The sequence below is a fragment of the Hemitrygon akajei genome, chromosome 23 (assembly GCF_048418815.1).
Source record: "Hemitrygon akajei chromosome 23, sHemAka1.3, whole genome shotgun sequence".
In the NCBI taxonomy this organism is placed as follows: domain Eukaryota; kingdom Metazoa; phylum Chordata; class Chondrichthyes; order Myliobatiformes; family Dasyatidae; genus Hemitrygon; species Hemitrygon akajei.
In genome coordinates, this window is record NC_133146.1 from 8,230,781 (window position 1) to 8,245,823 (window position 15,043).

The 15,043-nt window shown below is 42.7% G+C and overlaps 1 protein-coding gene across 2 annotated transcripts in view; it reads left to right on the plus strand.

Annotated features, from left to right (window-relative positions):
* The window catches only part of mfsd13a (major facilitator superfamily domain containing 13A), a 50,300-nt gene extending 42,804 nt beyond the window's left edge, over positions 1 to 7,496 (plus strand). For both annotated transcript variants that reach the window (XM_073026905.1, XM_073026906.1), the window contains 2 exons: positions 1,318 to 1,511; positions 2,806 to 7,496. In XM_073026905.1, coding sequence (XP_072883006.1) covers positions 1,318 to 1,511; positions 2,806 to 3,059 — 448 coding nt within the window. In that variant the 3' untranslated portion in view covers positions 3,060 to 7,496. The remainder of the gene's footprint in view (positions 1 to 1,317; positions 1,512 to 2,805) is intronic.
* Positions 7,497 to 15,043: the final 7,547 nt, after the last annotated feature.

The window sequence follows — 15,043 nt, forward strand, 5'->3', positions numbered from 1 at the left end:
CAAACAATGCAAGCAGCATCTCACTTTTCTCCTCTTCAACCCCAGTTCTCCCTGTAACCTTTGATGCCATGTCCAATCAAGAACCTATCGATCTCTGCCTTAAATACAGGCCTCCACAGCTGCCTGTGGCAACAAATTCCACAAATTCACCAGCCTTTGACGAAAGAAATTCCTCTGCATCTCTTTTAAATGGATGCCCCTACATCCTAAGGATGTGCCCTCTTGTCTTAGACTCTCTCACCATGGCAAACATCCTTTTCACATCTACTCTCTCTAGGCCTTTCAGCATTCAAAAGGTTTCAATGAAATTTCCCCCTCATCCTTCTGAATTCCAAGATAGTTATTTAAGTTATTGAGATACAGTGTGGAATAGGCCCTTCCAGCCCTTTGAGCCCCGCAGCCTGCTGCCTCCAATTTAATCACAGGGCAATTTACAATGTTCAATTAACCTACCAAGTAGTATGTATTTGGACCAAGGGAGGAAAGCAGAGCACCCAGAGGAAACCCATGTGATCATGAGGAGAACATACAAGCTCCTTACAGACAGCAGTGGTAATTGTATCTGGGTTGTCTGCACTGTAAGCATTGTGCTAACCACTACACTACCGTGCCAACATATTGTGCACTTTCCCATCAAAAAGTTTCACGTGGATATAAAAGACAAAACGGGTGTTTGCATCCATTTCAGTTATATGCTGAATCAAAATCAGCTTTATTATCACTGGAATACACTGTGAAATTTGTTTTGTAGTAGCAGCAACGTGTAAGAATTTACTGAGTAGCAATAAGGATTTTTTTAAAATAGAGAGGTTGTGTTCAGAAATCTGATGGAGAGGAAGAAGCTGTGTCTGAAGTGTTAAGTGTACGTCTTCAGGATTCTGTACCAACCACTCTAACAAGGAGGCATGTCTGGATGCTCAGGTTCCTTAATGATGGACGCTGTCACCTTGTACCTCTGTTTCACAAGATAATGCAACAGGCCAGTGTTTACGTAGCGCTTTCTCAATCTTTAACAACCCAAAGTGCTTAAAGACCAAATACTTTAATTGCCTCATTGCGTGAAAGAATTGTTTTAGTTCTATAAGGGGAGAGGTGTGGAAATGCAAGTTAGTCTATTTGATTCTGGAAAGTCTTAACTTGATTATTACAGGCTATAGAGTGGAACAGGTGCAGTGTAATTTCATATCCATCTCTTTGATTATGTATTTATATTATTTCCATGAATGTCATTCAACAATATAAATTCCTAATAGATTTTACTGATTCCCTTATTGCTAACTTTTTACATTTCTCCAGTATTCTTTTCTTGTTTTTCAGTAACCGAGTGTTCACAGAGGGGACCTGCAAGCTTCTGAACCTGGTCATCTCGGACCTAGTGGATGAAGATTTTGTGATGAACAAGAGGAAGCAGGCAGCTTCAGCCCTGCTGTTTGGGATGGTTGCCTTAGTGACGAAACCTGGGCAGACATTTGCCCCACTAATTGGCACTTGGCTTTTGTACGTTTATACAGGTAGCTGAACTATCCTCAATTATTGAGTTGTGTATTGAGAACTTTTTGGTTCTTAACAGCTGCAAATATTTTAATAATTCAGCTCTTCTACTGACAAAAATCAAGCTGTTGGAGGAATTCAGTGGATCAATCAGCATCTGTGGAGGGAAATGGGCAGATTGCATCAACGCAGAAGGGTCTCAACCCAAAATATGGGCTGTTGTTTGTGTTCTGTTCCCAGAGGAGAGAGATGTTATCATGAACAACCCATACCCTGGTTGCATGGTATCCTAGCAGTTAGCCTAATGCTTTACAGCACCAGCAATCACCGGTTGGGGGTCAGTTCCCACCATGTCTGTAAGGAGTTTGTACGTTCTCCCTGTGACTGTGTTATCTCCAGGTGCTCCAGTTTCCTCCCACAGTCCAAAGATGTTCAGGTTGGGGCAAGTAATGTTAGTGGCAGAAGCATGGTGACAGTTGTTGGCTGCCCCAGCTCATCTTCAGAGTGATACAAATGAGACATTTCTCTTAAGTATTTGCCCATGGTTACCTCTCTTGAATGAGTAAACTTAGTTGAGCAGGCAATGAATCTGTTGCTGTTGGAAATCTTGAGCAACACACAAAATGCTGGAGGAAAACAGCAGGTCAGGCAGTATCTATGGAGGGGAATAAACAGTTGACTTTTCTGGCCAAGGCCCTTCATCAGGACTGGAAAGATAGGGGGCAGAAAGCAGAATAAGGTGGTGGGGGGAGTATAAGCTGGCAGGTGAGAGGTGGAAAAGGTAAACGGCTGAGGAAGGAATCTGATAGGAGAGGAGAGTGGAGTGTGGGAGAAAGGGGAGGAGGAGTGATGAGAATTGAGAAGGGGTGAGAGGGTAACCAAGAATGGGGAATGAAAAATGACCGGAGGGGGAGAAATTACAAGAAGTTCAAGAAATTAATGTTCATGACATCAGATTGGAGGCTACCCAGATGAGGTTTTGCTCCTCCAACCTGAGTGTGGCCTCCTTGTGGCAGTAGAGGATCCCAGAATGAAAGTCAAATTGAAACGGGAGGCCACAGGAAATCCCGCCATTTGTGGCGGATGGAGCTAAAGTTCTCAGAGTTCCTACACAAATGCTGTCTGATCTGCTGAGTTCCTCCATTGCTTTGAATGTTGCTTCTGATTGCAGTGTTTGCAGTCTCTCATGTCTCCGGTTTGTTGCTCCACTCTGTCAGCTCACAGCCCAGAAGCTGGAAGGTGATAATTGGAAGAGTTTCTTCTTGTATCACTTTTCTATTAAACTTCTACCTTTATGATCTGTGTTTTCTTCAGGCTATGACATTTTTCAGCACGATGCACTACGTGATATTGTGAGCACAAAGCCAATAGTGGAACCAAATGCAGTCTGGCTGAAGGCTGTCCGCCAAGGATGCTTCTACCTGTTGGTCTTCATCCCTATAACGTGTGGTGTGCTACAGCTTCTAGCCTGGTCTCAGTTCAGCCTCCATGGTAAACGGCTTCAGACAATAAAATCACTGAGACAGAACACATATCAAGAGGGCCTGCGGGACGTAAAGGCTGTGTAGGCCACCACTCCCAATCTACCTGTCTACAATTATCCATCCACATCTGTCAGATTTCACCTAACTCTACTGGCTCGTACTTCAGCTCAGGATGTGGAAACCTTCAGTGGACCAATATATTTTGTTTATCTGAACTCCAGATGTCGATTATGTAGCAACTATTGACTAATAGTTAATTACACATGTGCCTGACCAATATTTTGTTACTTGGCTTTTGATTCACTAAAGGACCACACATTGTATTTGAAGATTAGGAAATATTTTAATAGCTTACATATACAAAGTCATAAGATCGGCTATGTTTATGGTCTGTTATTGTGCTGTGAATTTTATCCAAATATAATTTCCTGATTGATTTTGGAGCCAACCTTTGGTAAAATTGGTTGCATAAAAGATTTGGTATTGTTATAATATTTGTGCCCTTCTGTTAAATGATATTTCAGAATTTAATTGTGCTTCGTATGTGAAACTGTGGGAAAACAAACTGTGATGGTGGGTTAGATTTTGGCATCTCACCTATTGTTTTGTTAAGGTCTACGCAAATTATACATTTCCAGCTCTCTGGAATGAGAATAAGCAGACTTGCTGAAGGCTTATTGGGCATGAACTTCAAGCATTTAATTTTTCTCAAATCCTCATTGAATTCAGTGATTCTGCAGCAGCACAGGGACGAGGTTGGCAACAGAGGCCAGTCATTGGGACAGAACATCAGATCCGACTGTACTTGACCTGGGCCATACCTACCCAATGTTGACAACTGGTGGCAAAGGAGGAAATACCCTGCAAAGGTACTGAAGAAGCTCTGTGGGTCAGGCAGTGTCCTTGAAGAGAAGAAAGTTGATATTTTGGGTCGAGACCGAGTCCCTGCATAGATACTGCCTTCCTCCAGCTCTTCGTGTGTTGCTCCAGATTTCCAGTACCCGCAGTCTTGATCTACAGGAAATATACCTATCTACCATATAAAAGTCTTCAAACTTTATTTCCCCCACCTAGCACTTTTTTAAGAGGTATTCCTGCTGTGAATGAAAGTGATTCCAGATCATATCGAGGCTAGATACTCCAAATTCTTGTCTACTCCACTGTGTGCTGCATCATCCCTTGCTTCTCCGCAAGAGCTCATCCTGCTTGTGTTCCAGCTGTGCAGTCATTCACACCTCTGTATGGGGTACTAAAGTTGGACGACAACACCTGAAATTGCACGCCTGTATGGTGAGACACTTGTATGAATCTGACTAACTAATAATCCAGTCTCTTAAATTCACTGCAGTCTCTTATTCACCCAGACTGAACCTTTTCATTGGGAAGAATGTTTCTGTTTGACAAGTGTGCATCCAATTTTCAGAGTTGCTGGAAGAACCTTATTTAAAATCTGCAGAGGCCATTTTCTCTAAATAAAGATTCCAGAGTGGAGACGTGTGAGAACTCGGATGCTGGAATCCGACACAATGCAAAGTCACTAGAGGAACTTAGCAGGTCAGGTAGTATCAATGGAGGGAAGTGGATGTGCCTGACGTGCTGAGTCCCTTTAGTGCCATATTGAGGCTTCCTTTGCATACAAATCCTGCTTCGGAGTTCTTATTTTGTTTCTAATCTTGAACCCTTATCCCTAAGCAGTATTAATTTGCACAATTGATGCATGTATTTTCCACCCCCACCATTGAGCTGCTCATTGCCTTCACAAGCCAAGACCTGAACTTTCCAATCACATTAACTGAGTCCTCCGGCTCTCTCCAGTACTCCAGGCCCGGTTTTCCGAACTGCAGAGAGATGTTCCCAGAGGCTACATCCCACATGCAGCAGGGTCTGATCCTGATGGATCCCATTGGGTTCTGAGTTCAGGGGTCAATCCAGTATTGCTCAACGATCCCAGAATTTAATAATGATGTCTCTGAGCAAGTACTGGGTTGCAGCCCATCCTTGTAAACCTCTGGTATGATAGACTCCCTGCTTGTTGAGAAGACGAGTTTGGTGCATATGGAAGAATCAGTAAGATTGAAAGTATGTGTGATCACTTGCTTCCCTCCAGTCTTTTCTTCACTGCATCTGCCATAATTTGAGGAAATGCTCCAGACACAGGTTAGCACTGCTGTGGGGTCTATTCTCGATCGTTTGTAGAGTATTATAGGGAATGGAGATGATCAGGAATCTCTTGTTATGATCCACGTGCATGGACAGGAGGCAGGCTTGATGGAGAGACTCAGAACCAGGCTGATTATTACTGACGTGTTGTCAGAGTTGTTGTGGCAGCAGTGCAGTGCAATACACAAGACTTATTATAAATTATGGTAAGAAATAAATATTAAAATGAAGTAGTGCAAAATAATGAGGCTGTGTTCATGGGTTGGTTCATTATTCAAGAAATCTGATGGCAGAGTTAGGGCACATCCCAAAAAGTAGTCCATTGGTTCCCCTCCATCTTTCCTTCTATAAACCTATCAGCAGAACACATTTACCATTTTAAAAAGCTGTTTCCCATTAAATGCTTGAGCTCAGGGTCTGAGTATTACTAGTCTGTCCTTATTAAAGGGCTTGCTGTCAGCTCGTTTGCTCATTATGTGCGACATTGTATGACATGGGTGATCGTGGTCTTTCTATGACTGTTCTTGGCAAATTTTTCTACAGAAGTGGTGTTGCCATTGGCACTTTCTGGACAGTGTCTTTACTAGATGGGTGACAGCAACAATTATCAATACTCTTCAGAGATTGTCTGCCTGGTGTCAGTAGTGGCATAACCAGGACGTGATATGCACCAGCTGCTCCCATGGCTTCACATGGCTCTGATTGATGGTGGGGGGAGGGGGCTAAGCTGATGCTACACTTTGCCCAAGGGCAACAGGCTAGCAGAGGGAAGGACCACATCAAAGAGTAAAGAGAAAGATTAGTCTTATTTGTCACCTGTACATCAAAGCAGTGAGGATAGTTTTGGACTGCTACTAGTATCACCACTCTTCCGGCACCAACGCAATGTCCACAATTTACTAACCCTAACTGTTGTCTTTGGAATGTGGGAGGAAACTGGAGCACTGAGAGGAAAGGAACATGGTCATGGTACAAAGTCCTTGCAGACAGTGGCAGGAGTTAAACCCCTGTATGATTTGTTCTGCAACTACTCCTTTGAAGAAAAACCTGCTACAGTTCCAAAATGTTTTTTTGACACTCTTCCTTGTGATAATATAACTGGTTTTAATTCCCTCTTATTGGTTACTCTTGTGCCAATAGTTTCCTTGGCTTGAATAATAGACAGGAAGCTGTCAGGCATCCAATGAGATTTGCCTCAGAACCACAGTGCCCAGTTCTCCAGTAGAATATCAGATGAAACTCCTGACCAATGGCCTTTGCTGGCTAACCACTCAGCAACAAACAAGATCCTGACAGATTACCGGTGGGAATCTTCCTGGGAGTTTCTTTCTACAGGACATCCCTGGGGAATAAATTGCTTCTGATTTTGTCCAGATATGCTTAAGCTGATTTTGTCAACAAGTCAAAAAAATTAGACAAAAATCACTCTGTGCCTCCACGGTATTGAATAGCATCAGAAATAAAAGACTGATTTTTTTTTTTTAAAAGTCTCTAAAATTAGAGAGAAAATTTGTTCTGTACTTGTAAGACCAAACTTGTGTTGAACTTTTCAACATTGCAGGAGCTGGTTCTTATGTAAATGTTAGAGATTCTGCTGCTGATGAAAATCCAACACAACACATGCTGGAAGAATTCAGCATTTATGGAGTATAAACAACATTAGGCTGAGACCCCCACACTCCCGAACCTTATTCTGGCATTTCCCCCCACCCCGCCACCTTTCCAGTGCTGATGAAGGGCCATTGCCTAAAACATCAACTGTTTATTCCCCTCCCCAGAATCTGTTTAACATGTTCAGTTCCTCTAGCATTTTGTGTGTTTCTCTAGTTCATATGTATGGTGTCTGTAAGTGAGGTGTTCATAAGCCAGCGGTGGTCTCTAATTGTCTTTGAGGTAGAGTCCAATCTCACTTTCACACCAAATGACAGGAGAAAGGCTGATCACAGGTTATTGAGTCTACTTTTGCAGCACAAGTATCCTGTGCCAGTTTAAATGTTACAGTTATGCGGTCGGTCCAAAATTGGTCTCTGATCTGGTCTGGGAGTAAAGCATCTAAGAACAACTCCTGTCCTTCACACCTAAAGAGAACTAAAGAATTGCAGCTGCATTCTCTTTCCTGATCCTTCCCATGGTTGACAGAAATACTGAGTTCAAGGTTGTTAGAGGAACCTTGTGAAAGTAGTCCAGATGTATTCCTATCATTTTCTGTTCCCAGAATATTTAATTGTCCAAGTGTTGAGAAGTATTAATCATGATGGATTGAGCCATTAAGTTCATTTCAATGTTTAATTTCAGTATTTTAAAAATCTTTTGAGTTGCATATGACAAGCAGCAAAATAAAGGCTTGTTTGTTTTAAACCATGTGAGCTTTTGTTTGAAATTTGTATCCAGTCAATCAGCCTCTGAGCAGAAGAGCTGCTGTTCCAGCTGAAGCCTCTGACCAAATATTTGCCTTAACTGGGACGAATGGCCCAAATTTAAGAATTTGAGTTGGGTTCTGCAGAAATTTCTCACTGGCTAAATCTGATTCTACCCCCTTTAATTCTTTTTGGCATCAAGGTATCATTTAATAAGTAACAGTGTAGAAAAGAAGCCTGTAAATTAAACCAGTTCGTTTTCCCATTAAAGATATCTTAGTTGTTTACTTAGTTATTTTTCTTTTGGTTTAAGACCATAAGATATAGGAGCCATTTGGCCCATCAAGTCTGTTCTGCCATTCAATCATGGGCTGATCCAATTCTTCCAATCATCTCCACTCCCCTGCCTTCTCCCCATTACCTTTGATGCCCTGACTAATCAAAAACCTATCTATTTCTGCCTTAAATGCACCCAATGACTTGGCCTCCACAGCCACTCGTGGCAACAAATTCCATAGATTTACCACTCTCTAACTAAAGTAATTTCTCCGCATCTCTGTTCTAAATGGATGTCCTTCAATCCTGAAGTTGTGCCCTCTTGTCCTAGATTCCCCTACCATGGGAAGTAACTTTGCCATATCTAATCTGTTCAGGCCTTTAACATTTGGAATGTTTCTATGAGATCCCCCCTCATTCTCCTGAACTCCAGGGAACACAATCCAAGAGCTGCCAGATGTTCCTCTTTTGGTCATCCTTTCATTCCTGGAGTCATTCTCGTTTAATTGTGTGAAAGCAAAATGTTATTGGGTGGGGTTGCACTATCTTTGCAGAATCTATTTCCTATTCTAGTGTAACTTGCCTTGTAAATTAACTTGTGAAATGGTTCAAAAACCACTTGCAATCTTGATCTGAACACAGACTGTGGTGATCAACCACTTCTTTTAAAACAACCTGCTGGAGAAACTCAATAGGTCGAGCAGCATCTATTTTGGGGAAGTGTCTACATTTCAGGTCAAACCACTCCATCAGGACTGATGCAGGGTTTCAAACTAAAATGGTGACAGACATTCAAAATCAGAGTCAACAGATTGTGCCAGTGGGTGATTTACAATAATTGGAAAATATCAGAAATGACTGAATTCTTTTGTTCAGCAAAGTTATGAACTGAGATTGGAGGAAGCAGTTTCAGCAGCAACTCTTAAGAAGCAAGTAGATCAGAAAGAGGAAGATGAAAGTAAAAACGACAGTGAGGAAATAGGGGGGCTATGTTGGTGGCTGCAGTACAAACCAAATCGTGTTTTAAGGAGTTAATACAATGAAATGACTAACTTACATTCCAAAATTCCATACTTGGTAACTTCAAAGTGCAATCATTGCTTCAAATAAAAAGCTAATTAAACCCATCCATGATGCAAAGTCTCAAACTGAAACATTGGGAATTCCTCCACATTCTCCTCCCTCTTCCAAAGCACGAAGGATCTGATCGGTTCCCCCGTCATTTCTTTTTGCTCCAGACTCCAGCATCTGCGGTCTCTCGTGTCTCCATTAACCTTGCCCATATCTGGGGCCTGTTGTCACTGTAATCATTATTACAGTGATAGTTTACAGGGTTTGATCTTGTGTGTGCATCAGTGATTCAACTGTACACAACCATGGTTAAGAGCTTTCGTTTTTATATCTTCATACACATTTCCTCCAGATTCCAGTGTCTTCAGTCTATCCTCCTCCCCACTTATCCACAACCCTGTCACTAAGATCAGTACTATTTACTGTTTACTGTGAATGGACTATTGACAAAGGCTGTCCAAGATTGACCTGATCATCATTTTGGAGGGTAATTAGAAGTTGTGCATATGATGTCTTTGGAGCTTGGTCACATGGACCAGGTAAGGATGGCAGGTTTTGGTCCTGAGGGAAATTGGTCACTCAGATACATCGTTTTATCATCATTCAGTGACTTAATGGGAACTTTCTATTACAAATTTTATTGACTCCCTGACTGTTGCGGGGCATTTGAGTTCAGACCTTGTAATTCCGTCTGCTGAAGCATCTTCCAAGTCCCTTATCACTTCTTTTCTCACAATTGGAGCTTTTGTTCTAGATAATTGCTGCACCATTTCCTGAACCTAGAATTCCACAATAATGCAATCATTAATTCATTATAGTGACTTTTGTCCTGGAGTCTGAACAGTCATAGGTGCTCTCCTCTTGCTTCTGCTATCTGGAAGGAGGTACAGAAGCTTCAAGTCCCACACCACCAGTTTCAGGAACAGTCATTACCTCTCAACCACTAGGCTCTTGAACTAGAGGGGATAACCTCACTCACCACAAAACTGAACTGATTTCATAACCTATGGACTTACTTTTAAGGATTCTAACTCCTGTTCTCAGTACTTATTTCACTGGTCATCAGACAGCTGTCTCATGTGTGAAGTGGCAATTCTGGACCAAACTTGAATCACTGGAAGATGCTCGAGAGCTGTGCCAGAGCTTGGACGCTATCACCATTACTGACACCAAGTTCTATGCTCACTTTGACCATCAATCATGGAGGCAGATTCATGAACTCCCATAGCCTCTGATCCTGTGGTTCAATCTCTGAAGCTGACCTGAGAGCAACCTCAGGAGGGTGAAGCCACAGAAAGCAGAGGATACCTGGCAGACTACTAACAAGCTGTGTTCATCAGCTGGTTAGAGTGTTCCCTCATTTTTCAACCTCTCACATTAGCAGACTCAGGTACCTAACTGCTTCAATTATACCAATGCCCAAGAAGAACATGGTAACCTGCCTCAATGACTATCATTGTAGCACCTATATCTGCAGTGATGAGGTGCTTTGAGGTTGGTGATGAAACATATCAACTCCCGACTGAGAAGTGACTTGTATCTACTCCCAATTTGCCTACCAGAGTAACAGGTCCATAGCAGATACCATTTCATTGGCTCTTCACTCGACCCTGGAACATCTGGACACAGAAGATTCTCTTTATCTGCTACAGCTTGGCATTCAGTACTACCATCTCTTCAAATCTAATCAATAAGCTTCTAGACCTAGTTTTCAATAGCTCTTTCTGCAACTGGATCCTTGATCTCCTCACTTATAGATCCCAGTCAGTTCAGCTTCATACCAACTCCTCCACAATCACCACTCAGGTGCACCATGAGGCTGTGTGCTTAACTCCTCGCTCTACCCATTTCATATTTATGACTGTGAGTCTAAGCACGGTTCTAGTGGCATATTTAATTTTGCTGATGACACCATTGCTGTGGGCTGTATCAAAGGAGGTGATGAACCTGCATATAGGAGGGAGATTGAAAATCTGGCTGAGTGGTGCCACAACAACAACCGCTCACAATGTCAGCAAAACCAAGGAAATGATTATTGACTTCAGGAGGAGGAAATCAGAGGTCCATGAGCCAGTCCTCATCAGGGGATCAATGGTGGAGAGGGTCAACAATTCTAAATTCTTCAGTGTTGTCACGTACCCCATAACTGGGTTACCAAACCAGCAGAAATGGAATGATACATTGGAGTCTGGTGGTACTGTAACTAAAGGTGTTTATTAGTAAAGTAAATAATAGTGCTATAAAATGCAAATATATATATATATATATATAGATAAATATAAAAAAAACAGCTTAGCAATAATATATACAGAAGTGTGGAAATATAAATCAAAACCAAGTCTAGGGGTAAATGAATAGTCTTCAGAAGATGCAGAGTTCAGTTTAAGTCGAGGTAGTTGCTGTGGTACCCTTTGGTGGTGGTGGTGGTGGGGAGAGAGAGAGAGGGGGGGGGGAGAGAGAGAGAGAGTGAGAGAAAAAAGAAGCAGCTGCAGCAGTCAAACCTTCCGTTGTCTTCTTGTTCTGTTGCGGTCACCGTCTGTGACCCTTCCATTCCCAGCCAGACCATTCTTCAGTGATGAGCTTGTCACCCAGGTGAGGGTGGACACACACAAGCCCCCACCGGTCTGCCTTCACACACTGTCAGCCTCTGACCGATTGCCCCGAATCGATCCTCCAAACCCCACCCCCCACTTCCTGTGGGTGCGCAATGCTCTTCCAGTGTCCCGTGGCGTGTCTGCCGGTGTCCTAGCTGACTCCCTTTTTATCTCCCCTGCCGGGGTACCAGCCATCCATCAACTGACTGTCCACGTCCATCAAACTGGGCCACTCCTTACTGTCTCAGCAAGAATGTTAATGAGCAAAGAAGAGTGTCCTTGTAGCAAAGGTAAATAATCAGTGAAGAAGCCATAATACTAAATCATCCATGGAGCCATAACTTTATGTCTCTCTCTCTCTCACATCTGCAGCAGGATGCCTCCCTGCCTCTTTATCTCTCTCTCTCTCTCATTAGCAGCATAGTTCACAGGGGGGTTAACTCTGGACCCCATCTCCACCATGGTTTGCTTATCACACATCACAGTGTAATCATTTCAGAGGATCTGTCTTGGGTCCAGCTCGGAAGTGCCATTACAAAGAAAGCACCGTCATGCCTCTACTTTATTAAAAATTGGTGGAGATGGCATGTCAAATCTAAAACTTTGACAAACTTTTATAGATGAGTGGTGGAGAGCATATTGACCAGTTGCATCATGGTCTGGTATGGAAGCGCCAATGGCCTTGAACAGAAAAGCCTACAAAGAAGTTGTGGATGTGGTCCAGTCTATCATGGGTAAAAGCCCTGCCCCCCCACACCATTAAGCACATTCACAGATCATCAAGGATCCCACCATCCAGGACACGTCCTCTTTCTCACTGCTGCAAGTACACGAACCACGACTCACACCACCAGATTCAGGAACATTTATTACCTCTGAACCATGAGGCTTTTGAACCAGTATGGATAACTTCACTCACCCTATCACTGAACTGCTCACATAACTTATGCACTCATTTTCAGAGACTCTTCCTTTTATGTTATAGTCACAGAGATGTACAGCACAGAAATAGACCCTTCTAGTCTGTGCTGAACCATTTAAACTACCTACTCCCATTGACCTACACCAGGACCATAGACCTCCATACCCCTAACATCCATGTATCTATCCAAATTTCTCAAACATTTAAATTGAGCTTGCAAGCACCTCTTGCACAGGCAGATCACTCCACACTCTCACAGCCCTCTCATGTTCCCCTTAAACTTTTCATCTTTCACCCTTAACCCATGACCTCTAGTAGTCCCACCCAATCTCAGTGGAAAAAGCCTGCTTGCATTTACCCTATCTATACCCCTCATAATTTTGTATACCTCTATCAAATCTCCCCTCAATCTTCTACATTCCAAGGAATAAAGTTCTAACCTATTCAATCTTTCCTTATAATTCAGGCCCTCCAGTCCCAGCAACATCCTTGTAAATGTTCTTTGTACTCTTTCAACCTTACTTACATCTTTCCTGTAGGTCGGTGACCAACAGTGTGCATAATACTCTAAATTAGGGCCTCACCAATGCCTTATATAACTTCAACATAACGTCCCATCTTCTGTACTCAATACATTGATTTACGAAGGCCAATGTGCCAAAAGCATTCTTTATGGCCCTATCTACCTGTGACATCACTTTCAATGAATTATGGACCTGTATTCCCAGATCCCTTTGTTCCACTGCATTCCTCAGTGCCCAGCCGTTCACTGTATAAGACCTACCCCAATTGGCACCTTGCACTTGTCTACATTAAATTCCATCTGCCATTTTTCAGTCCTTTTTTCCATCTGGTCCAGATCCCACTGCAAGCTCTGATAGTCTTTCTCACTGTCCACTATGCCCCCAATCTTGGTGTCATCCACAGATTTGCTGATTCAGTGAACAACATTATCATTCAGACTGCTGATATAGATGACAAACAACAACAGACCCAGCACCGATCCCTGTAGCACACCACTAGTCACAGGCCTCCACCCTCTACTACCACTCTCTGGCTCCTCCCACAAAGCCAATGTCTAATCCAATTTACTACCTCATCTTAAATGCCAACCAACTGAACCTTCTTGACCAGCCTCCCATGCGGGGCTTTATCAAATGACTTGCTAAAGTCCATGTAGACAACATCCACTGCCTTGCCTTCATCCATGTTCCTGGTAACTTCCTTGAAAATCTCCTCAAGATTGGTTAGACATGACCTACTATGGACAAAGCCATGTTGACTATCCTTAATCAGTCCATGTCGATCCAAATACTTATATATCCAGTCCTTTAGAATACTTTCCAATAACTTCCCCAGTACTGATGTCAGGCTCACCGGCCTAGAATTTCCAGGTTTATTTTAGAGCAGAACAACATTAGCTATCCACCAATCCTCCCGCATCTCACCGCAAGGATGATTTAAACATCTCTGCTAGGGTCCATGCAATTTCTGCACATGCCTCCCACAGGGTCTGAGAGAACATCTTGTCAGGCCCTGGTGACTTATTCACCCTAATTTGCCTCAAGACAGCAAACACCATTTCCTCTGTAATCTGTATAGGGTGTAACCCCATATTCTATAACATTATAGGGTTCTATATACTCTGTATCCATCTCCTGAATAAATACAGACACAAAAAATTCATTTACGATCTCCCCATCTCTTTTGACTCCACACATGGATTACCATTCTGATCCTCTAGAGGGCCAGTTTTGTCCCTTGCAATCCTTTTGCTCTTTATATCTTTGTTCTCAATATTGCTTAATTATTTTTTATTATTATTAATTTTTTCTTTCTTTTTGTATTTGCGAGTTTGTTGTCCTTTGCACACTGTCCATCCTCTTGGACGTGGTCTTTCATTGATTCTACTGAGTTTCTGTATTTTCTTGCCCCAAAGAAAAGAAAGCTCATGAATTCTATAGTGACATACCGCCTCTACTTCGTTTCTTGGAATAATGGAACAACATTCGCAACCCTCCAATCCTCTGGAACCTCTTCCGTCCTCATTGATGATGCAAAGATCATTGCCAGAGGCTCAGCAATCTCCTCCCTCGCCTCCCACAGTAGCCTTGGGTACATCTCGTCCGGTCCTGGTGACTTATCCAACTTGATGCTTTCCAAAAGCTCCAGCACATCCCCTTTCTTAATATCTACATGCTCAAGCTTTTCAGCCCACTGTAAGTCATCCCTACAATGGCCAAGATCCTTTTCCATTGTGAATACTGAAGCAAAGTACTGTTACGTACCCGTGACGTGACAGTGGTGTACTTGTCAAGTGACAGGTGTTGAAGCTATACTGGACTTGAGGTAATGGTCTTGTGATGGTGGAGTGATGTCATTTTCCCGCCAGTAGAGGTCATATGACAGTTTTTTTTTACAGGGTATGAAAGGAGGACCCCTCCCTGTGAGGAGGGGCAGTTTGTGGCTGGACTTGCCATGTTGACTTCATGCCACTGCGTGATTTAATGTTATGACGCAGTTTAGTTGAAAGATGAAGTTTTATCTAATGCCTAAAGTTTAAAAGGTCATTGCCAGCAGTTTCTTTATATTACCGCTAGTTAAGAATCAGTGGAGAGTGAAAATCGGAGTTTGGGAGTTAAAAGATCGAGGAGAATCGATTTCGACGGTGAAACAGGTTCGACCTTG